The sequence below is a fragment of the Vidua macroura genome, chromosome 9, assembly GCF_024509145.1.
Source record: "Vidua macroura isolate BioBank_ID:100142 chromosome 9, ASM2450914v1, whole genome shotgun sequence".
Classification (NCBI taxonomy): Eukaryota; Metazoa; Chordata; class Aves; order Passeriformes; family Viduidae; genus Vidua; species Vidua macroura.
In genome coordinates, this window is record NC_071579.1 from 2,997,352 (window position 1) to 3,024,375 (window position 27,024).

Genomic DNA, 27,024 nt, shown 5'->3' on the forward strand with positions numbered 1-27,024 from the left:
GGCACCCACATGCAGTCCTTCTGCGTGTCCTTGGAGCTGTCAGTGCAGTAGAAGAACTTCCCCTTGAAGAGCTGCACGGCAATGACGGCGAAGATGAACATGAAGAGCTTGTAGACAATGAGGATGTTGAAGACATTCTTGAGAGATGTCACAACACAGTCAAAAACAGCCTGGAAGAGAGGGAAGAGCTCACCCTGGGGAACCCACAGCCCTGGACCAAGACCAGGTTACTTGCTGGGAAAAGAAGGAAAGAGCTGGGCTTTCTCCCAGGCCAAGAGCTATTTTGTGAATGAGGTGAACACCCAGAGCACCCACAGCACATGTGTAGGCACCATGCAACCCCTGAGACAGCACCAGGGATGGATATTTGTGTCCTCTGTGTTCTCTGCAACCACGGAAGCAGACAGGGGGACCATCCTAATGATGCAATTAGCAGCATTCAAGACTAATTAGCGAACACTTCATCATTTCACATCACCCCGAATAACAAGGCAGAGCAAATACCTCTGCCTGGCACAGCAGCACGTTCCTTAGTGCTCACAGCCCTGGCTCTCACAGCACTTCAAGTGGGGATTGTCCTTATCCCTGTTGCATGATAGAGACAGGCACTTCCAGAAAGGAACTGACACAGGCTGACTCCGTCCACTGATCAGGAAGAAAACCTGGGGTCAACCCCCATGTTTCTGGGCTGCCACCCTGGCTCTCATCAATCAGCCAAAATCACCATTTTCAGCAGGTGAAAAAAAAACGGCTTTCTTGTTCTCATACTCTTTTTTTGTCTCTGTACCCCATCAGCTAAGATAGGGAAATTCATAATCCTACCTGTGATGCAGAAATAATCCCATTATTGAGATGGGAAATCCCTCTCCAGTGCAGCACTGTGACAGCACAGCACACAAAACCCCGAGCTGTTTGCAACCTGCTCTGGTGGGAAAGATGAAAAACTCTGCAAAGGGATTTGAGCTCTCCAAAACCAGGGCAGCCTATTTTTCAGGAGAACATCCGGGCTTTGCTCCATTTTGTCCACTCAAGCCCCACTTTCCCTGGCAGAGGAACTACTTCTGGACACCTTGCAGTGGTCCAGGCTTGCTTTTAAAAACTACCTGCACCTCCAGACACGAAGCAGCCTGAAGGGCATTGTGGTTGCAGACGGGGCTCCTAGAGCACCCCAAAAGCTTTGAAAACAACTTGTTTATTGCTCACAAGCAAATCACGCTCCCAGAGAAGAGGAGAAGAGGATGTAAGGCAGGAGATGGAGCTCGTTACCTTCAGCTTGGGCAGTCTCTTGATGGTTTTCAGGGGCCTCAAGACTCGCAGCACACGGAGAGACTTGATGGTCTTGATATCCCGGCCCTTGTTGGTCCTGCCACGTCGGAGGGAAGCACACGCACCCAAAAATGGGACAGAGAGACAATAACCTTGTAGACCTGGGTGCCCTGGAGAACTGAACTGCCGACAACACCCCCCAGCACGTGCGAAGACGGGAACAGGAGGGGCACAAACACTGCTGAGCTCTCAGCCCACCTAAATGCGGCCCCTCCAACACGCGCGCTGACCGCCGGCAGAGATGGAAAACAAGGCAGTCCTCTCTTTCCCAGGATTAGCACCCTTCCAGTGACCTTACAAACCCCTCGCTGTGGGAAGCAGTGCCAGGACTGGGGCAGGCAGTGCCAGGAGGTTTGCAGAGCACGGGCTTTGCTTCCCTCCTTCGGGCACATGCTGTTTGCAAATGGGGCTTGCGCAGGGTCACCACCACTGCAAATTGTTTCCTACCCATTGCAAGAAATTCAGAATAAAATGAGAGAGGTTCGCTCAGTGGGGTCTACATTGCCAGGGAAATTGTGGGTACCTCATCCCTGGAAGTGTTCCAGGCAAAGTTAGATGGGGTCCTGAACAGCCTGGTCTAGTGGAAGGTGTCCCTGACCAAGGCACAGGGCTTGGACCCTTGGAAGGGTCTCAAAGGTTTCTCCACATCAGGGCTACTCTTGCCTTCACCCCAAGTCAGCTGAGGGAGGCAGAGCTTACCAGTTGAATTCTTTAGAAAAGCCCCCTCATGACCCTCATTTTTTGCATATGATGATTATTCCCCAACCACAACGCTAGTGGTTTTTTTTTTTTTTTTTTCCTTGTCTTTTAACTAAAGACTGGATCTCAGGGTGGAGCAGCGAGGTCCTGGTGAAGGTGGCACAGCTTGGATCCACCAGGCACCCTTGAAAAATGTCAAGGAAATTACTTGCAACAACAGATGCTCCCAATTACACAGCTCCTTGGCGAGGGTTAATGCAACAGGGAGTACAATAATGGGCTTAATCATTATGAGATGTAAACAAAACCACTAATTAATAGCCCTCCCTAGGAGCACAGCCCTCACATGCATGGGAAGCAACTGTACAGACAGACCTAGGACTCACTTTGCTCCTGTTTTGCTCAGAAATAGGGCCTGCATAAGGGCCTGGAGCATCTGACTGAGGGTTGGGGTAAGGGTTTGAGGGCAGCACTCAGCTGGTGCAAGCTGTCACCAAGGACACCCCAACTGCAGTGTCTGTCACCTGCTGAGGGGGGATCCCTTCAGCCCTCAGCAGTGCCTGCAGAGCAGCATGCTGCAGTCACTGAAAATGCAGCTGAGGGTCAGCCCAGGTGTGGGACAGACTGACCTCCACCTGCACCCACCCCCCTGCACTCCCAGGAGCAGCATCCCACAAGATCTTGAGCACCATAGTTACCCCAAAGCATTCCTGTCGGCGATCCAGCCCAGCAGCCACCAAGCAGCACCAGCAGAGAGAGGGAAAAAGAAAGAGAGGAGGAAGGTAAGAAAAGTGTCAGGAGAGCTGCATGGGGACCCTGCAGCAGCTGCCCATCACCCCAGACCTCGGGAGAAAGGCACGGCGTGCAGACCATGTCATACGCTTCAGCATGGGGCACACCTCCAGGGAGGGACTCGTCCAGAAGCCCCTCCTGCCTTCCCTGCTGGAGGTTTTGGCTAGAGGGCACGTGGTGAAAGCCCTGCTGCAAGAGGAACCTGCATGGAGTGGACAGTGGGCAACAGCAGGAAGGCACACGGTCCTCCTCAGCCGAGTTGTGGGGTCAGTGAGCCAAAGGCAGGGGCCTCTGAGGGAACCTATCTGCAAGCCACAATAGCTCCCACCCGAATTCTGCTAAATCACCTCCACTGAGAGCTCCACTGATTAAGAGCCTGAGCTGCAGTGCAGGATCTCCTGCAAGCCAGCAGGACACTCAATTGGACAAGCCAAGGTGGGCTGGTTGTAACCAAGCCTCTGTCCCTGTTTGAGCCAAGTCCCTGCCACGTGCACACAGAGTGCTCAGCACTGGGGGCAAAGCCTGTAAGTAAAACATTTCCTCAACCACATAACACGAAGCCCAGCCCCTGGCTGTGTGTCAGTCCAACATGTGGGAGGTGTGCTGAAAAGGTGACAATTTAACTTTGCAGCACTTCTGTGGTGGGACCTCTGCCCTGACCTGCCTCACACCAGGTTATTTTGCAGTCCTTAGGGGTCCTTCTTTCTTACAGACCCTGGTGCCAGTGGGCACAAGGAGATGCTGCAAGGAATGAGGCCCCTCTGCTGGGTAATTGGCCCCTGCACACCAAGGGTTCCACACTGGCCACTCAACCTCTCCACCAACCTTTCCACCACCCCTGGACAGCTCTGCAAAACTGCTGTGAAATGCCTCCTCAGAGGGAGGCAAAGGCGAGTAGGGTCTTTAGTTGTGGTTCTGGTTATTTCAGCTAATTTAATTTGAACACTTTGGAGATGTACAGCTTTTTATTTAGACTCTGTATGGATTGATGTATTAGCTTTCCATGTGGTGAGCTAAGGATGAATGGAGACAACCTCTCTCAAGGTTTGTGGCCTCCAAGGGAGCAGTGGACAAGCCACAATGGCTCACAAAGAGACAGCTTTGTGGGTGGACACTTGGTTCTCAGTGATCTAGATGTGGCACAGACAGCTTGTGGGTGATGGTGGCACTGCTGAACCAGCTCAAAAACCTCCTGCTGTGCCCACGGCCACCCAGGACCCCTGTGGGAAAACCAGAGTGCAGAGGGGAGGCAAAAGGAGCAGGAAACCTGCATGGCACATCCCAGCATTCCTACTAGGAAGTGCTGGACTCAGTCACCAGCTGCTCTCATCCAGGAAGTTGCCACAGCCACTCCATGGGCATGCTGTTCCCACCCAGCACCATGGAGGAGAGGAGAAGGAGAAGGAGAAGGAGAAGGAGAAGGAGAAGGAGAAGGAGAAGGAGAAGGAGAAGGAGAAGGAGAAGGAGAAGGAGAAGGAGAAGGAGAAGGAGAAGGAGAAGGAGAAGGAGAAGGAGAAGGAGAAGGAGAAGGAGAAGGAGAAGGAGAAGGAGAAGGAGGAGAACATTCCCCCTGCCCTGGCCCCACATCAAAGAGCTCACGGAGGGAGAAGAAAAGTAGACAGACTGGAACATCACCACCAGAGTTTTCCCCTGGAGATCAGGAGGGAGGGTGGGAGGGAGGGTGGCAGGCTGGGATATGGAGAGCTGGTGAATATCCTGCAGCTCCCGCAGCTTTGGCAGTGCTGGGCTGCTGAGGGGAGAGGCAGGTGTTCTTATAAATGCTTTATAATGTATGAACCCATCGGAAATCACCGTGGTGCCTTTGTTCCCTTCACTGCCGAAGCCATGAGCTCATCTCCTCCAGCAGGAGCCACGCTGGAGGCGGGGCAGACGGACAATCCTGCAGGTTCACATGATAAAAAGCCCCGTCCATGGCACAAGCAGCTCAGTGTCTACCCAGCTACAGCTGCAAGAGAGAGCAGGAGACACCAGTGGTTGCTGCAAACGTGCGTGGAGATGCCAAGGCCTTCTCCACGGGAAGGGCTTCGGTGCCACAACCGATGGGGATGCTCACCCTCGAGAATTCAGCTGCCCCGTGCCCAGAGGGAACGTCCTTCCCTCGGGAAGATGGGTGGAGGCAGGCAGGTGGCAAGCAGGGCTGGAAGGTGCCGGGCAGCTTCCCCACATGCTCGGTGTTTGGTCCTGCCAGCCGCAGGGGCCACCGCAGGAATTGTGCCACCCTTGTGGGGTGAGGGCAAGGGGACAGTGAGCATTTACTGTGCCTTGGTGAGGACAGCCCTCCACCCAGGAGCAGGCTGAGCCAACAACATGTGCTCCTTCAGCCATCAAAATTCTTGATGGACGTCGCCTTGGAAGGAAAAGGCTCCCTTGTCCTCCTCCTCAAACCACTCAGTGCATCTCCAGGCTGCTGATGCCCTTGAGCCCTGCCAGACACGCTCCCAGGGGCTGTCCTGGCAGAGCAGGGATCAGCCAGACCCTGGAGATGCTCCATCCACCCTCGAGGTGGCCTGTGTGGCCTTCCAGAGGCTCAGAGCATTGTCCCCAGGCAGCAAAGCTGCCCCAAGCCCCTTCCCCATGTTGGGGTCTGCAGTCAGCCCCCTGCCCTGCCCAGGGGCTGCTTCATCCCTGTGCTGGGCGAGCTGAATTCTCCCATGCTCTTCCCAAGGACAGAGCAGGGGCTGGAAGCACTGGGTGAGGAATGGGGGGAGTAGGGTGAGGAAGGCACAAGCAACGAGCCAGAGGGGCACAAGTGGGTGAGAACCAGGAGGAGGAGCTGCTGCCCAGTCCGGGGTGAGGTGGGAGGGATGGATTACGGGCTGTAATCCATCGAGGGACCTCGTAGGCACCCCGAGAGCCCCGCACGGTACCTGAGATGTGGACAAGGCCAAGGCTCCCGTCCGCGTGGCTGCCAGGCCCTCCCCTGTCACCAGCCACTGCTGCCAGTGTCACAAAGAGAGAACAAGAGCGTGACAAAGGAGCCTGAGCCTTTCCTCTCTCTTCTCCTCTCCCTTCTCGGGCACCAATGGGGCAGCACAGCCCTGGGGACCAGGGGATGCCCCTTCCCTGTAAGCACCACCTTGGCACCACACATCCCTCCCTAAGCTTACTGCACCCCCTGCCCCAGCCAGCAGCACAGGGCACATCAGAGCAGCAGGAAACTCAGCCCTGCCCTCCATGGCATGGGCACCATGGACATCCCAGTACCCACAGGGGCCACAAGCTCAGTGCCAGAGCCCAGTCTCCAAGCAATGCTCAGTGGGGACGCTGCAGGGCAAGCACACAGCCCTCTCCATGATGCCTCAGAGGATGCTGGCACAAACCCCACCAGCCTCATGCCCATTCCTGCAGGGCTCCAGAGCAATGTTCCCCTCAGACCTGAGGAAAAGTCACCAGCTAGGGGTACCATTTCCAGCACAAACGTGTTCAGGGGGCAGCTCCACCTGGCAGGCTGCTGCTTCTGCTGTCTCTGTGCACCCCAAGATGCATAGCAGGTATGTAACTCCAGCTCTGGCACCTTTAGGCCATTTTCCCCCTCTCTAATAGCCCCTTCTGCTCTGTTTCAAAACCACTTGTACCACCAACTTCTTCCTAGCATCTCCAGCTTGCCTTGCCTTGCTCCCTGCCTGCTTTCTCACCAGCCTCTGAAAAACAAGGAGAAACACATCTCCAGAGCAGCCACACAGCACTGCCAGGAGCCACACCAGAAGCAGAGCAGAAGGGTGCAGAGAAACAAAATGCAAAAGAAATCAGAGTCTGGTAGCCATGACACACAGTTTCATCCTTCTTCCACCCCAGCTCTGGGAAGGCAGGGAGCTGACAAGGACAAGGGCCACTTACGCCAAGGCAAAAGCCACCAGCGCTCCCACCACCACAATGAAATCCAGGATGTTCCAGAGGTCTCGGAAGTAAGAGCCATCCTGCAGGATCAAGCCCTGATCAATCATCTGGAGGGGAGATAGAGAGAGAAAAACAGGCAGGGAATGAGCAGCTCAGACACCAAGCTGGGGGACAGGGACACTGCAGACACACCCCAGTGTCCTGGGTGTAGGACTTTGTATTTTGTGGAAGCCTTGAGGCTGATAAAGGAGGTGCTGAGCACTCTGGACCAGCACTGCTGAGAACAGGACTTTAAGGTCTCCACCTGGTCAATTCTGGACCAGAACGGCAAAACTGAGCAATTTCCCAGGGATGCTGCATCCTGTCAGGGCTCTTACCTTGATCACCATCTCGAAGGTGAAGACACCAGTGAAGACATAGTCGAAATACCTCAGCACCTGCAGACAGAGGGCACAGGTGCTCTGCAGCTGCTGCTGAGCAAACCGTGCCCACCCAGACACCCAGCTACAGCAGCTTGCCTGGCTCAGGGGTAGAATGGGGTTGGTTTGCTTGTCCCAAACACAGCCTTATCCCTAAGAGCTCAGGACAGCGTTTGCTTGTCCCAAACACAGCCTTATCCCTAAGAGCTCAGGACAGCCCCAAACCCAGCCTGTGCAAGCAGGAGGGAAACATTCCCCATGCAAATGACGCTGCTAGCCAGGATCACATGCCCCACACCAGCACCTGTACCAGTATCTCCTCAGTCCAAGCCACTTTACAGCTGACCAGGCATCCTGGTATCTCCCCAGGCTCTAAACCCCATGTGTGGGAAACTGAGAGTGACTCCCACAGCTCACAACGGAAGGTGGGGGGGGAGAAGTCAGATTCCACGGCACAGTACGAGTGCCACCACCGGCTGCCCTGATCCTACAGATCCTGCCCACAGATCCTACAGGGCTAAAATCCTGCGGGAGCTCTGCCTGCACTGGTGGGGGCAGCGGGAGGGGGTTGCAATCACTTTGTTGCGGTCGGAGTTGGTGAGGACGGGATCCTCGGCGGCGAGGGCGATGCTGCTGGCAGCGATCACCAGGAGGATGCACATCTCGAAGTAGCGCAGGTTCACGATGTAGTGGCAGGCCCTCCTCACCCTGCGGGGACACAGCCCACACCCCACCTGTGAGCCCCTGGCAGGCCACAGCCACAGCCCATGTGCAAAGCCCACCCCGTATTGCCACTTTCCAGGGTGGGGAGACGGGCAGCAAAGCCTGAGGAGCAGAAGAAGGGAGCCCAAGGGGTGTTTGGGCTTGTTGATGCCTCTTCTCAGCTGTCTCAGCCCCACAGCCTGGCAGGGAGAGTCCCTAAGAAATTGGGGTGCTTATTCTTCCAGGCTGCAGGATCTGGGGAAGAGCTACAAGGCAGCAGAAAACTGCAGGCAAATGTAACAAACAAGGAATAAAAATCCCAGCTTTGCAATTGGCAGCTGGGAGAGAGAGCCATGAGACATGCCACAGAGAGAGAGCGATGTGGGGCTTGGGGAACTCTGTGGAAGGCTTCGGGCTTGGGGAAGCCTGTTTGGGAGACACTCAGCTCCCTTCTCACAGGGATTCCCTGGTTTTGGTGATGTCGGGGGTCCTTCCCCTTGCAGCCCTCCCCAGCCCCAGTGTGAAAAACGTCTCACGGGTTGGTGGTGCTGAAGATGAACATGGAGCTGTGCGGCACCATGGCTTTGCCCGTCTCGCTCTTTTCCTTCTTCCGCTTCTTTTTCTCCATTTCTTCCTCATCCTCTTTGGTCTCGGCCTCCTTTAAGGGGCTGGCTTCACCATCTGTCTTGTTGCTAACTGCAGGAAAGTGAGAGCCTTTGCCCGACCTTGCACCCAGACAACACCCTGGGGTGTCCCTGCCACCTGGGCAACCCTCCTCTGAATTCCTGCTCTGAATCCCTGTGCTGTTACAGGGACAGGGACTAGGCAGGAAGAAAATATACCAGCTGCTGGGATGGAACAGATGAAATGGGTTTATCAAGGCCAGTTTTCACCTTGCTGGTTAATTAATAGCACTGTTTAAAGCAGCTCACCTTGACAGCGAGGCTGCCGCTAAGGGGTTTGAGCAACAGTGAGCTGCCGGAGGCTACAGATGTTCCAGGAAAAACAGGGAATGTGAGAGTTTTGCCCAGGCAGAGAGGAAGGGGAAATGATGGATGAGATGAAGGGGTGGTGGAAAATAGTGGATCAGATGAAGGGGTGGATGGGAAGACGTGAGAAAGGGACACAGGCCCCAGGGCATGCTGGCGCATCAGCGTTTGGGCTCCCCTGCAAAACTGGGGTGAGATCCTGCAAGGAGGAGCAAGGAGATCCCCCCAGCTGATGGATGTGCACAGGAAAAGCCATGCAAGCGGCTTTCCATCCCCACAGGGTCCCCGAGGGCTGGGAGAGGGGCTCAGGAAAGAGAGACGGGTCCTCACTCTGTACCACAGCGGAGTCGTGGACATCGATCATGATGGCGGTGCTCTCGGTGGCCTTCTCGGTGTTGGGGGTGATGGAGGAGAGGTCAGGCTCACTGTGGCTCACGGTGCGGCTGGGCTCCAGCAGTGCCTGCTCACTCGTGTCCGGGCTGCTGCACTCCTGCTCCGTCAGGTTGCCCGTCTTCCCCTGGGAGAGCTGAGGTGCGGCGTGTGGGGGGCTCCCTTTCTTGGTGGTCCCGATCAGATCGGCATCGCCAGCAGGGACCCCGTTTGTCCTGCAGCAGGGACACGGGAGAAAAGGAGGTGTGAGAAGATACGGGCACAGGAGAAGAAGAGAATACGAGGAGCTGTGGGGACAGAAAGATGCTCTCTGCAGGCACCAACCTGATGGACTCTCCGCTTGCCTCTGGCTCCCCCAGAATCAGCGCCTCTGCTGCAGCCATGTCCCCACGCCGGTCCCCATCCTGTGCCCCCTCGGCAGTGCTGGTCTCCTCCAGCCCCATCTCCTGGCTGGCCGAGCGGCTCCCCAAGATGCCAGCCGTGTCCTTCCCCTCCATGCGGGCTCTGCGGTGCCGGCTGCGCCGCTGGCTCTGCCTCATCCTCGCCCTGTCCTCGATGCTGCCTCCTGCCCCGTCCTGTTCTCCTGGCTCACAGTTCCCATGGCAAGACTTCTGCTGCCACACGTCCCGCTTGGCCCGTGGCGATGTCCTGTCCTCCCCACTGCCGGGGTTGGCCCCCGGGACTGGCTGCTCGGGTCCCTCGTGCTCGCCCTTGCCCTGCTCCTCAGCGCATTTCTCCAGGGTGACACCCTCCCCGGGTCTCTTCCTGCGGAAGATGCTGGCGTGGGGATTGATGAGGGGCGGCTCGTCCTTGTTGATGCCCTCCTGGCTGGACATCTGCATGTGCCGGCGCAGCTGGCTCGTGCGCTGCTCCCACACCGACATGTGGTGCCGCCGGCGACGCTCCCGCCTGCAACGGGGGACAGCAAGGGGTCACCGTCCTGGCTGCCCACACAGTCCCCTCGGTGAAGCACCCACCCTGGATTTAATCTGGGAATCCCAGGCAGAAGGAAGTGCCACCGCCAGGGTTACACGCTGTGCTAGGGCTTCCTCAGTGGTGCTGGCGGGGACTGGAAATGGGGCTGGGAGTGTGCTTGTGCCCCTTCAGAAAGCATCAGGCTGATGGATGACCGGCCCCAGCAGCCTCGCCGCTGCCCTGAAGCTTTCAGGCAGTACGTCCAGTTTCTGGGAGCAGCCAGCATCCTGCCTTGCCCTATCCCAGACAGGCAGAGACCACCTTCCTCTTGTGTGACTGCCTGGGGACACCTTAAATATGGGCCAAGCCCTCTTGCTGCATCCAGGGACCTCTCCTCGCCTCTCTCCCAGCACATCCCGGGTAGAAAGCCTGCCCTGAGCCTTGAGGAGCAGCGATTTTGACTGTCTGAGGGCAAGGAGCTGCTTCTGGGCTACACCACGAAACCTTTTTAGCGTTGTAAAACAACACCCTGGAGAAGACAAGACGTGCCCTTCCCGACACCCCCGTGGCACAGGGAAACACCCAGGAGCACACACGGGCACGGGCACTGCGCACACCCCACCGCACACCCACGGGCAGCGAGCGGCGGGCGCCGGCACCGCAGCACCGTGCACGGGGGGACCCGCACACACCGAGGGGAGCGCGGGGGCACACGGATACAGTGCACACACACACACACACACAATGAATCCCCACTCCTGTCCCTGCCGGCCAGGCCGGAGGGGAGCGAGGTGTGCCCCGGCCCCATGGACGGACGCACAGACAGCACAGGAGCCACAGACGGATACGCGCCCCCCGCCGCCCACATACAGGTGGCTGCTGCGTGGCTCCCACATCGACATGTGGTGTCTCCTCCGCCTGTCTCTTCTGCGGAGGAAAAACAAACGGGTTCAATCCCCTCCTTCCACTCGTGTGGGCAGCACAGAGAGCTGTCCCCCCTCCCTGGGCAGGGCTCATCCTGGCCCTGTGCATCCACAGCGAGCCCCCACGGGCACGCTGGTCACGGGCTGCCCTCGCTCACGCTGGCACTCTGTTCCCTGGGAGCTTTCCCCACATCGTGCACAGGGAGAGCAGCGCAGGCTCCGGTCCTTCAGAGCCTCCAAGATATCCTTGGATACTTAACCGCTGTCTCAAACTGCTCGAAATTCACTTCTCTCAAGAAACACGTGGCAATTGGAAAGAGGAAGGAATGCATCAGGCCAGCCCTGAGCTGCTCAGAGCCACCGCCATGAGCTCACGCTGGCCTGGGAGCACAGAGGGGAACGTGAACTTCCCCAGCAAACACAAGGCACAAGGCCAGGCTGAGATGCTGCAGAGCTGCTGTCACCTGAGCAGCCCCCGCACAGAGCAAGTTAACAGGGCTGGCAGGGTGAGATTCCAGGTTTTAACCTTTGCCTCTACATAGAAAGGATTCAGATACACACAGCTCCAAGAACGCTGCCCTGAGAGTGTGCAATCATAGAAACACAGAACATCCTGAGTTCGAAGGGACCCACAAAGATCACTGAATCCAGCTCCCGGCCCTGCACAGCACAACCCCAAGAATCCCACCATGTGCCTGAGAGCACTGTACAAATGCTTCTTGAGCTCTGGCAGGCTCGCTGTCATGACCACTTCCCAACAGTTTGAAGGCATTCCCCCTTGTCCTATCACTTGTCAAAAAACCACCTTGTCAGAAGTCCCTCTTCAAGCTCTCTCAAGGTGCTCCAAGGTCTCCAGGCTTAACAACCTCAATCCTCCCAGCCCCAGCTCACGGGAGAGGTGCTCCACTCATGCTGGTGATTATGGTCTCCATGAATCCCCGTGCATGGGAAGGGCCCAGTGCCACGCTCGAGGCAGGGCTGGAGATGCCAGCACCCACAGCATTCCCACAATGAGCTGCCGAGCCACCAGACGCATCCACGCGGCGCGTCCGGCACCAGTGCATGCAGGCGCATTGTTTGACACGTGCCAGCACCCGCACGCGCCCACCTGGCAGCCCTGAGCCATCTGCACCCAGGTGTACAAACACAGCGCTCCCACGGGCACCGGGGCCACCCACGCCATCCCTGGTCTCATGGGAACACCTGTCCATCCCCACACTGCCGGCAGGAATGCCCGTGCCAACCTGAAGGCGCCAGGTACCCGCGTGGAAATTGGAGTCACCTGTGTGCAAAGGCAGAGCCCTGCTCTGAGCTCCCTTCTGTGCCAGCTCTGCTCTGCCTTGGCCACCACTGTGTTGTCCCCACTGTCTCCCACAAGCTCAGCACCACCAAAAGCACACCAGACCTGAGGCTGAGCATACCATCAAGCCTAACCCGTGGCATCTACTGCCTGGACCTGACCCTAATCCATCCTGGTGAGTAGGAGGAGCCGGAAAAAAGCCCCATGAATATCAATATTCATGGCCCTTTCAATGCCAGCCACCAGAACAACAAGGAAAGGTTGAAAAAATCTGTTTTTCCAACCAGCTCTGTCTGGCAATGACTAGAGAGCTCTGTCAGGGATGTGCAGTGTGGGCAAATCCTTTACTGCCCTAATATATTCCATCTCCCCCTCTTCCTCTCTCCTATCTGTCCATTCCTCAGCCTCTCCCGCAGCTCTTTATTCCCTCACTTTATCCAACACATTCCCACTGGTATCCAGAAACAGAGCCAACATACAGACTCCACCACCTCTCCCCTAAACCCCCCTTGTACCTGGGCAGACAGATTTACTATGAACACCCCATCAGCCCCAATCCAGGGTAAAATCTGTGACTGCTGGGGGATCAGGCAGGCCTTACAAGCACACCCTGTTCCTGCTGGCCCTAAAACCATGCAGGATGGGGGACCACAGCATCCCACCACTGCCAAACCAGGGAGGGGGCCGTTCCCAAGGCTGCCTCTGATCCCCCCCAGATCAGCACTCGCCTGAAGACAGCAGTTTCTCTCAGCAAATCTGCAAGAGATTCTGCCGTGTACAAGCTTGGCTGGGTTTCAAAGCATAACAAAACCTAAAATTCCCTGGGAAGGGATTCTATTTAAAAAAAAAAAAAAAAAAAAAAAGAAGGAAAGAAAAAAGAAGAGGGGAAAAATATAAAATAATTCCTTCAGCTGTACTGAAATATACTGTTTTGGGAAACAAATCAAAACGCCTCATTCCAATGTTGACTTTGAAAGTTTTATGTGATTTAGACCATTTGACATCGCAAAATAAAGAGAAAAAAAGGCAGCTAGGAAGGGAAAACCAGAAATTTCTCCTGCTGAAATGCAGAGACAAGGCTTCTTAACACCATGCTGGAGGTTTATGTGGTTTGGGGCTTTTTTTTCTCACCCCAATCAAATTTTTGAACAATCAAACATGGTTTCACAAACCCGCTCCATCTTTCCTAACTGCATCCGCTCCCAAGGAAGGAGCCCGAGGGAGATTTGTGACACCACTGCTCCCTTCTCCCCCAGCCCTGGCTGCTCTCCTGCAGCTCTGCCATGAAGAAATACTCCCCAGGAACAAATATCACCCCTCCTCAAGAATAACTTGAGATACTTTCCTCCTCCCCAGCCTCCTACCATCAGCCCTAAGCGCTTGAGCTCTATATTTGGGGCAGAAAGCCTCTTTTAGCATATTTTTGCCATGCCCAAGCACTGAGACTGCAGCTTGGTGTAGAGGTTGGCAATTTCAGGAGCTCCCTGGAGAGCTGTTCCCCATGCTGTCACCTCTCTAAAAGCGCTGCTGCTCATGGGGAGCACACTCCTAGACCTCCATCCGTCTTCAGGAAGATGCCCAGGCAGGGAGTCACCTCATGTGGGGACCCCTTTTTTCTTGTTGGCAGCCCCCCCAACCAGCCAGGCCAGGCTCTGCTGCAGCTCTGTGCCCTTCTAAGCCTGCCTGGGCTCGGGAGGGTCACCAGGGTGGTGTTGGGGAGTCACTCACTCGATAGCAGGCATGTTTGGGGCAGACATGGGGCTGACTTCTTTGGCTTTCTGAAGGGCGTGCTTCTGGTTAAAGGCCTCCTCTTCCTCCTGCTCGTCCTGCAGAGAAAAGAGGGCATTGCTCAGTGGGGTCTCAGGGCTCTGAGGGAAAGCTCAGCCACTGGAAGAAGTGAGAGATGTGCAGGGCAACCCCTGATGCCAAGGCTTGAGGGATTGAGGGGGACCTGTGCTTCTGACGCCTTGGAGTGACAACCTAGAACAGAGTCTAGACAAAGTTAAGAGAATAACGTGGGGTTTTATTAAAGGATAATAGACACACCTTCAATAGGCACACTTTGGGCAGTCAAAGCTTCCCACAGGGGCTACACCCAATATGGACAATGGTTGTGAGTTTTTCATACCATTATAAGTTTGGTCCCCATATCAGGGGTTAATCCTCCAATTACAGCTTCAGGTGATGAAGTAATGTACCCCCAGTTTGCTCCCTCACAATTCACTTTTTGTTCATACTTTTCAGGGCCTGAGGCTGTAGGGTGTCCTTGAGTTTCAGGCCCAGAGGGATTGTTGTGTGTGACCAAAATGTGAAGACAGTAGCTAACACTTTATATGGAATTTAGAGTTGTGCAGTACTGCAGTACAGGATTTGAAAAATATAAATTTTTTAAGGCATCGCTTCAAGAGACACTTTGTCTCCCTTGTGCTGTGGGTATGCAGGCTCCCCACTACACCAGATCTTCCCCAAGGCATCGGTGCTGCTTGAATAAGTGAGCCCAGCCCACTCCAGGCAAGAGCTGGGCTGAGCATGGTGGGACAACCCCAGACAGCACAGACCAGCTCAGCCCCCACTTCTTCACAGCCACAGGGGCCAGACAGGCATCCCCCAAACCGAGTGGGAGGTAAGGCATCCATGAATGACCCCGGCAGAGACCGGATTGCTTTAATGAGTATGGTTGTGTCTCCGGAGCAAAGAATGTCATTAGGAGTCATTAGCGAGCATTCAGCCTTTTCAAAAACTCAGCGCTCCCTTAATTGATGCTGCCAATACCCGTGGGGCTGTCCCATCCCTCGCACCCCAGCGGCAGCCGGCAGCCCCTGGAAGTGCCATCTGCACCCTCCCCCCGTGGGAGGACCCCTGCACACAGCCCTCAGGCAAACCAGCACTGTGCCCCGTTTCAGGTCAGATTTACACCGGCGTGGAAGCCTCCCAGTGAGCCCCAGGGACGTGAGTAATAGCCCTGGCTCCACAAAAATCTGGGCACCACAGGATCACTGGTCTGCTCCAAAGAGTGGACACGACTCTTGCAGCTCTCTCCTACTCACCATTATCCAGATCGTGCCCCAACTATTTTGTGTTCCCCAAATATTCCCCAGCATGGCCTTAAAAGCAGCTGAGCACCAGCCTAAATTGCATCCTAAATCACATCTGCTGCCCACATCTATGGGCAAATGGGGAATAAATATTGACACCACTGGAAAATGTTTCCCACTCCACATCTCCAGAGTGCTCGGGCAGAAAACAGTCCCCACATCAGGTCCCACCCAACAGATGAGGGTTATCTCCATCTGTCTGGTGGCAAACGGGACTGGGGAGTTTAAATGGAGAAATAATTAAAGTGTGGGTGTTCCTGGAAAGACCAGCAGGTTTAAGTGTTTTCCTAAATCAAAGCCTAAATGGCTTTGCCCCAATTCTCTCCACGGGAGAAGGAAAAGGAGCAGCAGGAACGTACCTTGGTGAGCTCCTGAGCGTTGGCCAGGTTGTCCACGGCAATGGCCAAGAATACGTTCAGCAGAGTATCTGAGAGCAGCTAAGGATGCACAAGCCGTGTGTTAAGGACATGTGTATCTGCAGCTCCCAAGGAGCCCAGCCAAAGGCACAAACTCCTCACCCATCCCACAGAAACAGCCCTCAGTGCCCCTCCCCACAGCTCCTGCTCTGCCTTTGGGACACCCAGCGCTGCCACACGTGTGTGGTGGGTGTCCCTCAGCTGGGAGGGGAAGAAGGGGAGGGGGATGCCCCCAGAGAGGGTGAGGAGATGGGGTTGTCAGCACTGAAAGCACAGCAGCCTGGTGGATACAGTTTCCAAACAGGGTGAGGACAATGAAGTAGATGGAGGACCACATCCCTGAGCGCACGCCTCCCTGGGAGCGGATGCCATTGTACATCACCTCATTCCAGTCCTCGCCTGTCAGGATCTGCGGGGACACACGGCAGCAGCTCTGTCACCTGCACCTGCCCATCACCTGCACATCTGTGCCACCAACGCGTGGGCGCCATCCACAGAGACCCCCTGCAGTGGATAACCCAGCTCTGCAGCACCTGAGGGATATCCCACTGCACACTGATGAGGATTTAAAGCCTCCTCAAAAGAGTTTTGAAACTCTTCATCTTCTGTAACAGAGGTGGAAGAGTTTCCATCTCTTTCCGTCCACTTTGTTGTAGAGGAGAGGGAGGAAGCAACAGCTGATAGAGGGGAACCTGTTTGGTGTAAAGAGCCCCTCCCAGCCATGGGGGAGAAACCAGGTGGTGCCAAGTCCCTTTGCTTGAGTCTCCTGGCAGCCCAGCTCCTACCTGAAACACCGTCATGATGGCTGCAGGGAAGGTATCAAAGTTGGCCGAGGGAGTCCCATCCATGAAGTTAAACCTGGAAAGGGAACCACGTGGGTGAAACACCAAGGTCACCAAACCCCCGACTGCTGTGCTATCAGTTCCCTTGTGTTGAGGAGGACCTTTCCCCACTCTAGAAAAGGTCTCCTCAGCATATGGTGCCAGAAGCCAGAAGGTCTCCTGGCTAGAAGAACCAGCACAGCTCAAAGGCAGCCCTCAAGTAGGGATTTTTGTGTGGGAGGAAACAGAGGGGGAAGGTACAGTCTTGCTGGGCTCCTGAAGAGGGTGTCATCACTTGGCTTTAACGCTAGGAAACTCCTGTTCCTCAGCCTTGAAATGACATACCTGCCTCCAAACAGCTGCATTCCCAGCAGGGCAAAGACTACAATGAAGAGGAAGAGGAGGAAGAGCAGACTGATAATAGATTTCATGGAGCTCATCAGCGAGACCACCAAATTCCTCAGGGATGCCCAGTACCTAGAAAACAGAGATATTGCTGAAACACTGACAGTGATGCTGGAGAGCAGCAGTGACTGGATCTGGGCTGCAGCCACAGTCTGAGACGGAGGGCAGCAGGCACTGATGGTGGGTACGCACTTGGTTATTTTAAATATCCTCAGGAGACGAAGAGCTCGTAGGACACTGATCCCAAAAGAGGTTCCTGGCCTGAATATAGCCCAAACCACTTCGAAGATGCTTCCCACTGTGACCTGAGAAGCAGACACAGCCACAAGTCAAAGACAGGCTCAGGATGGGCTGCTGCAGGGAATCTTAACGTCCCTGAAGATGAGGCACCCACCACCCAGTCCAGGAGCTGGTGTCACAGGCTGTCCTGGCAGAAAGTGCTCCCTGCCCACTGTGAGGGCCATCTTGATCTCCCCCTTGGTGCCTTGCATTGCAGACCCCTGCCAAGCATCTCCCCCCACACCCACAGCATCCCTGGGGCTGCTCACCCCACAGTCGAAGCAGTTGAAGGAAGAATGGAAGTAAAGGCGTGGCCCCATCCCGTACATCTTCAAGGACATCTCCAGAAGGAAGAGCCCAAGAAACAGGAACTCTGCATAGTCTGGAAGACAAAACCCAAGTGTGCTTGAGGTGCTGAGCTGTGTGGAGCATGCTGCATGCACCCACCTGTTGAGCATCTGGCAGACCACAGAGATGGGACAAGTCAAGGACCACGCTGCATCCCCAAATTCTCAGGGCTTGGGATGAGGGAATTTGATCTGTGAGGAGCTAAACTGTATGCAACAGAGCATCAGACCCACGAGTTAATCACACAGTGTCCCAGGGGACTGAGAGGACCAGACACGGCCAGCACGGGGCAGAGCAGCTCTTTGGCATTACAAAGCCTACGAAGGCATCAACCACACGACACTGTAGGGGAATATTATCAACCTGGATTAAAATCATTGCATGGCCGGAATCTGGGCAGGGAAACAGAGCTGAACAGCCAAGAGCCAGTGAAAAGCCTTTCCAGCTATTTCATGAACATTTAGCAGGCAAGAGCCTGGCTCTTCACCTTTCCCAGAAGATGCTTCTCACCACGACCAGCTGCCACACCATGCTGCGGCGGGCTGGGAGCCCAGCAGTCCTGAGCCTACTGCTGCAGATTTGGGTAGTGCTGGGGCTTGACAGGTGACACATTTTCAAGGTGAGGAAGAATAACACATCCAAGAAAGCAGCACCGTCCCCACTGCAGCAGCTGAGGAGTGACACATGGGGCTGACCACGCTGCTCTGCAGTAGCCCACGCTGCAGTGCTTCCGAGACCTCACCTTCTGTCCTGGCCCATGCTGGGCTCAGGGAGGCTCCATAACTGGGAACCTCCAAGGCTGGGATTCCCTCACCATGCTCTGCACAAGGATTTTAACCAGGATGTTCTGCCATGATCAATCCCATCCCTACAAATTTACACCTTTCCAGCAATGGCTTGTGCACATTCAAAGGTGGTTCTCCAGCAAGCTTTCCATCACCACTGTTCACAATTTTGGGATAAACTCCACTGAGACTGGCAGTGTTTCTCTCTCATGGCAAACACAATCAGACCTGAAGGACACAGAGCCAGCACAACTCCTCCGTGTTTGCTCACAAGGCTGAGACAGCCCTCAGTGGCCATGGGGCCAAGGGCAAAGCCAAATTAAACATCTCTACACGGTCGTTTGTTATCAACAGTGGATGGAGCTGAGGTTATTCCCCACCCAGCTCCACACCAGCATGACTGTGGTGGGCCTCATCCCTATGTGCCTTGAGGCAAGCAGTGAGGGTGTGCTGCAACACTCTCCCACCTACACCAAACTCACAGAGGAAGTGGGTGAGCCAGGCTGGCTGGTTGTGATGGACGATGGCCACGCAGGCAGTGTTGAGAGCCACCAGGCTCAGGACGATCCAGTAGAAGACCTGGGATTTGACCATGTGGCGGACGGAGATGCGCAGGAGCCGCTCCTTGTGCCGTAAGTAGGAGGCACCGTCCACCCTGGCACCTTTGAGGCCAGAATGACTCGAGGGGTTACCTAAAGGGAAAAGAAGGGGGACAAGGAGTTGGATGCTCCAGCCTCCCCTGCAATATGAGACAGGACAGATTGCTCTTATGGGGCACAACTCATCCGGAGAAATTTTATGTGGCAGCAGGAGGTTTGCTGCTAAACTAGCAGAGATGTCTGGATTGTGACACTCTCCATGTGGGTGGGTCTCTGGGAACCCAACCAGCTGACACAGGTTTGGGGTAAGCAAGCCCCAGACTGCACTGACCCAAGGTTGGATGAAGAGGTCTCCTCTGCGCCAGCCTCCGCTCGCCCACGGAGGAGATGTCGACACAGTGCTCGTCACCCGACATGGCATCCGTGCGATTCCGCTTGATGGTGGCTCGTCTGAGAACTGGGAAGGCAAGAGGAACAAGTGTTGGAGTCTCAGTGGCCCAACTCCGCCAGTAGCCAGCCCGCTGGATCAGGACCTGGTAATCAGTACTCGGGTCTGGTAACAGGACGAAGAGACCCAAGTGATCCTAGTCCACAGCTATCCCTTGTGTGGGATCAGACACCTGCCAGCCTCCACGCTCTCTCAGCAGTTATGGTGCCAATCCACCTCCCCTCACCCCTCTCTTGGACTGCAGACCCCACTGGGGCTTCCCCATCACAGCTGGAGGGTCTGAGCCTCCAGCTCTAGGCAGGCAGAAAGAAAGGCAAGCAGATTTTAAGGGCTTTGATGGTCTTACCTTCTAAGGCTGAGGTCCCCGAATTTTTGTTCTCTTCAGCCAACATGACTTCCTCTACGCAAAACACACAGTTCAGCATCAGGAGACAAGGCACTGTCATATGTCACTGCCTGGTACTTAAGAACCTCCCCCAGCCCAGGGGCTGGCTCTGCAAACTCTTACCAACTGCTGGTTAAGGGCCCAAAAGCAAATTCTGGAGGGTGACAAGTGGCTGCTACCAAACATCGCATCAGAAAGAAGAATTACTTGTGATCAGCCCTTCTCCCTCCACTGTCATTAAGCTCATGAAGGAAGCTTAACATTGTGGGCAGGTCTGGGGCTCAAACAACCCAGTCCAGGGCTAAAACTGAGGTCTGGTGCTCAGCACTCATTTGAAGACACCCATCTTTTACAAACAAGTCTGAACGCTGGATGAAAGTGTAAATCTTCCCTTCCCAGAGCTGAATGCACTGGCCTCATTCCTAGGAGGAGCAAGCAAGGACATGGGCTGTGGCAGTTTGGGAACCAACACCCACGGGCTGTCATGCCTGGTGTCAGGAGGAAGCCTGGAACCTCCACCACCCCCAGCCCAGGTCCAGGAGTCCCGAGGTAGGAACCAGTAAGTACATCCCCTCCAGATGGCTCCAGGAGGAGATTTAACTGGAAAACCCCTCTCCCTGTTGACTGCTCTTCTTTCCCACTGCCCACCACTGCAGGGGACTCCAGCAAATGTCGGGAGAGAGGAAACCATGGCAGAGCACAGCTGACAGCCGTGTTGCTCACAGCCTCCCTGGAGATGTAACGTGCTTCATGCACAGAATGTGACAATTTCATGTCACAGAACATGAGGACTCACTGGAGGTTGGTGAAGTCCTTGCTTGCAGCCTGGTGGGACCATCCCACCAAGCTCACCCATGCACTCAACATCACCACGTGAGCACCTTGGACACTTCAGGGCTCAAGGATTCCTTTCTATCCTCACCACCCCACACGACCAGCAGTCTTTGGTGCCCGTTGTCCCCCCGGATGTCCCCTGGCCACCATCCTTTACCCGCTTTGTCTATCCACGCCCGGTAGCCGTTGAGCTCCCGCTCGATCTGCTGCTGGCGCCGCAGCTTCATGAAGGCTCGGCGGTTCTCCACGCGCTCTCTCTCTTTGGCAAACTCCCTGGGGAAGGGCAGAAGGGAGGGCTGAGAGCAGGGCCAAGGGGCAGCAGGATGCCCAGGGGGCTGGGGAACCACAGCACAAAAAGCAGGGACCAAGGTGGTTGTTGGGGACGTGCATGGCTATCCCCAGCCAAAGTGTGACCAGAGGATGGGTAGAATGATCAGGGAGGAGAAAAGCAGGACTGGATGGATGTGAGCAAACACCCTGCTTGATCGCTCAGTCCTGCACGTTCCAGCTGGGAGCTGCTGCTCCTCAGGAAGGATGATCCCAGTGCCACCCAACTCCAGAGCCAGCTCAGCTTCTGTGTGTCCCTTCAGGGAATAAAAACTGGGCGCTGTGAGGAGGCACTGAGGGGATGGAGGAGGGGAGGTCCTGTCCCTTGCCTTCACCTCCTCCTCTGAATCCTTTTCCTTTCCAGCCTCTCCTTGGAGTATTTTCCCAGAATGTGAGACATGCCTGTCCTCCTCTGGATCTCAGGGTCTCGCAGGAGCTGTCCAGGTGTCATGACCAGCACAGAGTCATGCCCCACCCCCAAGTTCCTGCATCTACAGATGCATCTCCCAGCCCACGCCCTCAGCCCCTTCCCGGTCCCAGGATGCTCTGAGGGAAGCGTGATTACAAAGAGCAAATGGCACTGTTCTCTCTGTGAGAGGAACATCTCTCTCCCCAGAGACCAGCAGCAATCTCAGGCCTCGGAAAAATAAAAACTATTCCAAAGAACGGAAAGAGCTGGTGTGTCTGCTGCAGGGAGCGTTCAAGTGCATTACCCCAGCTGAGCTATTACACCCTAATGCTGTGTGGGCTTTTGCATGTGTGTGTGTGTGTGTGTGAGTGTGTTTGTGTGGAAAGCCCGGAATGTTCCCTGCATCTCTTGTTTAAGATCCCCAGACAATTCAAGCGCTTTTAATTCCACCCCAGGAAGGTGAAGTTTCCTGCCGCTCTGGCATTAAGTGTCAAATGACTCCCCCTCCAGCACTGGCTTTCAGACTGAAATGAGACTTTCTTCCTGGGGCAGGGAAGCGGGGCGGGGAAACAAAAGGCAAGGAAGAGAAAAGTGAAGGGAAGGAGGGTGGGAGGAGATGGGGGAGAAGGAAGGACCTCCCCAGCCAAGAGTGAAATGCTCTCTCAGCTTTGGGCATGCCATGCCAAAGCACCTCCTTGCTCTAGCTGGAGGAAAGGCAGGAGCATTTTAGCTGTGCAATCACTCCTTACTACCCTTTGTTTGGTAATTTGGGATGTCAAGGAATGAGAAAATGCTGTTTGGAGTCAGAGTTGGAGGGGAGTTTCCTGTCCTCTGGTCCTCCCAGCTCTGCCCCACCAGCCATAATTCCACAGCAGCCTTGGCAGCGCTTTTCCCAGACCCCACAGATCCCAAATCCTAGAATGATTTGGGTTGGAAGGGGCCTTAAAGAACATCTCATTCCTTGCCATGGACAGGGACACCTTCCACTACCCCAGGCTGCTGAGAATCCCATCCAACCTAGCCGTGATCACTTTCAAGGATGGGGAAGCCACAACTACTCTGGGCACCCTGTGCCAGGGCCCCACCACACTCACAGGCAAGAGTTTGTCCCTAATATCTAATCCAACCCTGCTCTCTGTCAGTGGGTAGCCATTCCCCCTCGTCTTATAACTACATGGCCTTGTCCAAAGTCCCTCTCCAGCTCTCTTGAAGCCTCTTTAGGCCCTGGAAGGGGCTCTAAGGTCTCCCCAGAGTCTTCTCCACTCCAGGCTGAACAACCCCAGCTCTCTCAGCTTGTGGGCAACTGGGAGAACTTAGGAAGCTCCTCCTGATTTGTATCAGCTGGGAACCTGGCCACTCTCTGCTGCCTCCTGCTTGCCTATCCCTCTGTCCTCCAGCTCCTTTTGCTGCATGGCAAGAGAAACCATCATCATGTGCCCACAAGTGGAAGCCACCCAGAAGGACCAGCTGAGCCTCAAGCCACCTCTTCCTGCAGAGGGGAATGGGGGCATTGGAAAAGGTGCTCATCAAGCAACACTTCCCCCCTTTTCCTGAGCCAGCCCTTTGGCTCATGGAGCACTGATTTACAGGAGGCTGGTGCCACATGCACTCAGGGACAAGGACAGTGCAGCTGCGGCAGCGTCCCCGAGGGAGCCGCTTCCCACTCACTTGATCCCTAATGGAGCTTAATTGCTTTTGTCCATTAGAAGGAGGAAGGGGTGGCAGAAAGGGGAGGGGGGGGGGAAAAAAAGTTAATCTCAACTTAATGAATTATTACATTTCAGAGAGACGCGTTCCTGAGCAGGGCAGCAGCGGGGGCTGGTGACATCTGAGAGTGGGTAGGCGATGCTGACAGATCAAGGATTGCTCAGAGCCGATTTGCAGCAGCGGGTAGAGATAATACTGTGTGTGAGTGAGAACAGGGCCAGCCACGGTGACTGACAACCGCTTGGGAAGGCTCCAAGTCACAGGCAGGACAGTCTGGCATCGCCCAGAGAGCAGGTGCTGTCTCCCATCGAAGGGCTCTGCTCCTGCTCTCTTGGGGTTACATCACCAGGGATGGCCAAACTCTGCCCTGCAAAGAGCCCAGGGAGGTGCTGCCCCATGGGGTTCCTGCAAGGGGGCTCAGAGCACCCCAGCAGATTGCACAGTCTCTACCTGCAACACCTCTGCTTGTCCGCCCAGGTCTTCTGGCCCCAAATCCCGATGGCTCCAGCTCGAAAACATCCACCCTGGCAGCCAAGATCTGTGATGCCAACCTTGTGTCACTGCAGTCCCTCTCTGCCCAGCCTCGTGAAGCCAAAGACACTCAGAGAGCTCTAGAGGCAATTGCTGAAGGCTCTGGTGGGATTTGGGGATAAATATGCCATCTGTCCTCCTGTTCCCACGGGCACCATTCCCCCATACCCCATGCCCAGCCCGCTGGGGCCAGGGAAGCACAGAAGCTTTGCTCCTCCTCTGCCTGTAAATTCTCCTCCACAGCCTTGGCATTTTCCTCACATGGCCTGAGAGCATCTCTGCTCCTGGCAGGAGACCCTTGGGGACACCACCATGCTCAGCCACATTCCTCTCCAGGCCCCACAGTCACCCTCACACCAGGAAAGACATGGTTTTAGTCCAACGTTATCTGCTCTAAGGACTGGAAAGCCCAGGTCTGGTTTCAGTGGGAGAACCACTCCTCGTGGAAGCATCCAGCTTGAAAATGGGTCCCCTCTTAAAAAAAAAAAACAAAACACAAGGAAACAGGAAAAAACCCCAAACAACCAATTACAAGAAAACCAAGAACCAAAAACAAGTTAAGAGAAAAGAGTATCACAGCCATTGCAATCCATTTTTTTCTATTTTTTAGGCCATCCTTAAGTTCAAAGCAGGTAAATGGTGCTGGTCACATCAATGTTGTGGCCTCCATGCTTTGAAACAACAAACCATCTATCTTCAAACCCATCAATTCATCACCTCTTGCCTCTATTAAAGATGCTTCCAGCAAACCAGTTATCAAATCAGCCTTAAAACAACTTGAGGCAGGAGAAAGGATAGGATGGAAATCAGAGAAATACTGGACTACACAGTGAGGATTTGGCAGCAGCACCCCTCTGCTATGAAAAAACTCAAATATAATGGGATGCATAACAAGAGAGACCATCTGTAAGACATCAGGTAACACTACTGCTCTCCTCAGGTCTTGGCTTATGGCTCCCTTTCAGGTTGGAGCACCACAATCTGAGGAAAAACTGCCTCCGAAACTCCAGGAGGGTATCAGAGGTGATTATGGGACAGAACTGACAACAGACGGTGTGGCAAACACAGCTGAGACAGTTGTAAAGCGTGGGGATCAGATGGTATTTACCCAAGAGGTGTACAGGAACTGAAGTGAGAGTGTTGAACTGACTGTGCAGTCTGTAACCTGGAGCCTCAGCTTAAACAGACGGTGACAGCAGAACTGGCGCTGCAGACTGGGATTATTGCACTGAACCCACGGCAGAGGCAGCAGCAGGGTGTCCAAAAGGTACCAAAACCTCTGCAGGGGTTAGGTGCCTGCTTTGAGGGAGACCACAAGTTTTTCAGTGAGGGTAACTGCTTGATTTAAGCTCACCTGAACTTGGCCAGAGTCAAAAATTGAATGGAGCTCTGAACAACCTGGTCTAGTTGAAGATGCCCCTGCTCATTGCAGGGGGTTAGACCAGATGGCCTTTAAAGGTTCCTTCCAACCCCAACCATTCTGTGATGCCTTAACAAAGCTGTGCTGTCTCAAGAAAGTCTTCTCTGAAGCACTAAGTGGTGAAGAGAAAGGACACAAAAGGAAAGGCAAACAGCAACACCCCGTTCCTTGTACTGCCTGTCCATTAGCTTTGATCACCCCTGTGCACTTGGGCAGGAGCTCTGTGTCACCACGGTGTGACAAAGCTGCAGTGGGAGGGCACAGCTGACGCTGCTGAGGAGAGCACATTTATAGAGCACTGGCAGTCACACGAGCCGGGGAAGGCAGAGCTGACAAGCTGTTGGTGACATGGAACAGTAAAACGGGAAGGAGCTGGGAGATACCAGCCCTGAGGTGACCCATTATATCACTGTCCCAGTTAAGAAGGGGCTGATGCTGACGGGCACCTTCTACCTTGTGGAAAACTTGTGGTTGTCCACCTGGATTTCTCCAAGGCCAAGTGTGCTGATGCCAAACTGAGTGGGGAAGTGGACACTTCAGAAGGGAGAGCAATCCTGCAGGAAGACCTGAGCAGGCTGGAAGGGTGGGCTAATGAGAACCTTATGAAGAGAAGCTGTGGCTGCCCCATCCCTGGAAATGTTCAAGGCTGGATGGGGCTTGCAACAACCTGGTCTAGGGGAAGTGTCCCTCTCCATGGCAGGAGGGCTGGAAAGAGATGATCTTTACAAGGTCCATTCCAACCCAGGCCATTCTCTGATTCAAATGTAAGGTCCTGGACATGGGAAAACAAAACCCAGGAGGGCAGCACAGGCTGGGATCTACCCAGCTGAGGAGCAGCTCTGTGGAAAGGGACCTGCAGGTCCAGGGGATGTGTTCAGTACGAGTGAGCAGTGTGCTGCTGCAGCAAAGAAAGCCAGCAGGGTTCTGGGCTGTATCAACCATGGCAGAGAAGAGATCCACAAACATTTAGCTGTAGACTCTCAATTTCATCATTTTTTCCAAGGATAACACCACCAAGTTTTGCATCGCTGTCCCACTGCCCAGAGAGCTCTGACTGCAATTCTGCACCAAAGGCAGCAATAGCACGCTCAGCCCACGCTGCAAAGGAGCTGCAGAAGGGTGGCAGAGGGTCTGGCAGCCCCAGCAGCAAGGAGCAGAGATGGGAGCCCAAGACTGTGTTTCACTCTTATCAGGCAGGGCTGGCATAAGCAGCGCAGCTTCAATGCTTCAAGAGCCCCGGGCTTTGTTCACAATCACTCCCACTGGCTCATGCAGTGCTGGGAAAATGTCACTCCTCCCTTTCCCTCCTATGCTCCAGTTTTTATCCCCTCTGTAAGCAGAGAACATCTTTATAGTCTCCTTTTGCAGGCGACAGCAATCCGCAGATGAAAGGTGCGTGGTCAATACTGCAGGTGAGATGTAGTATGGAAAGAAAACCCCACACTGATTTTCAGCCTTTCATCACATTAACTTCCCAGGAGCTTCCAGCGCTCCACTCGACACCTTCTTCACCCAACAGCAGTGCCCAGCACCCCCTTGCCAGGGTGGAGCTGCTCCTGGAGGAACTGGGCATCTCCAAAGCCATCCACTGGCTCAAATCACTGGAGCCACGTGATTGCTGCCATCAACCAGGACAGAAATTACCATAATCTGGAACAAACAACTCCAAAAGCAGTCTGTAAGCAAGCACTATCTGCTGAGTGCCTTGTTGAGAGGATCAAAACGGAGCCTTTTCACCCACAGCCCGCGGACCACAGGCAGTCCATGGAGCAGATTTGCCAGGAGGCAGGAATAAGAGCAATTTTGAAGCAGCGGAGACATGCTGGCAAATAATTTGCCAGGAGAAATCAAAGGGGAAAAGTCAGCGAGTCATCTTTTTGTTGTGGATTTTTTTTTCCCTTC

At 54.7% G+C, this 27,024-nt stretch overlaps 1 protein-coding gene across 1 annotated transcript in view; it reads right to left on the reverse strand.

Annotated features, from left to right (window-relative positions):
- The window catches only part of CACNA1E (calcium voltage-gated channel subunit alpha1 E), a 96,266-nt gene that overhangs the window by 27,472 nt on the left and 41,770 nt on the right, over positions 1-27,024 (reverse strand). The window contains exons 9-29 of the mRNA XM_053984694.1: positions 20,886-21,001; positions 19,856-19,909; positions 19,393-19,518; positions 18,945-19,154; positions 17,599-17,711; positions 17,243-17,355; positions 16,991-17,122; positions 16,610-16,682; positions 16,116-16,233; positions 15,768-15,835; positions 14,042-14,139; positions 10,961-11,017; positions 9,500-10,084; positions 9,116-9,390; positions 8,333-8,492; positions 7,673-7,802; positions 7,053-7,112; positions 6,676-6,782; positions 2,724-2,735; positions 1,267-1,363; positions 10-170 (exon numbers count right to left, since the gene is read on the reverse strand). Of these exons, the coding sequence (XP_053840669.1) occupies positions 10-170; positions 1,267-1,363; positions 2,724-2,735; positions 6,676-6,782; positions 7,053-7,112; positions 7,673-7,802; positions 8,333-8,492; positions 9,116-9,390; positions 9,500-10,084; positions 10,961-11,017; positions 14,042-14,139; positions 15,768-15,835; positions 16,116-16,233; positions 16,610-16,682; positions 16,991-17,122; positions 17,243-17,355; positions 17,599-17,711; positions 18,945-19,154; positions 19,393-19,518; positions 19,856-19,909; positions 20,886-21,001 (2,865 nt within the window). The remainder of the gene's footprint in view (positions 1-9; positions 171-1,266; positions 1,364-2,723; positions 2,736-6,675; positions 6,783-7,052; positions 7,113-7,672; positions 7,803-8,332; positions 8,493-9,115; positions 9,391-9,499; positions 10,085-10,960; positions 11,018-14,041; positions 14,140-15,767; positions 15,836-16,115; positions 16,234-16,609; positions 16,683-16,990; positions 17,123-17,242; positions 17,356-17,598; positions 17,712-18,944; positions 19,155-19,392; positions 19,519-19,855; positions 19,910-20,885; positions 21,002-27,024) is intronic.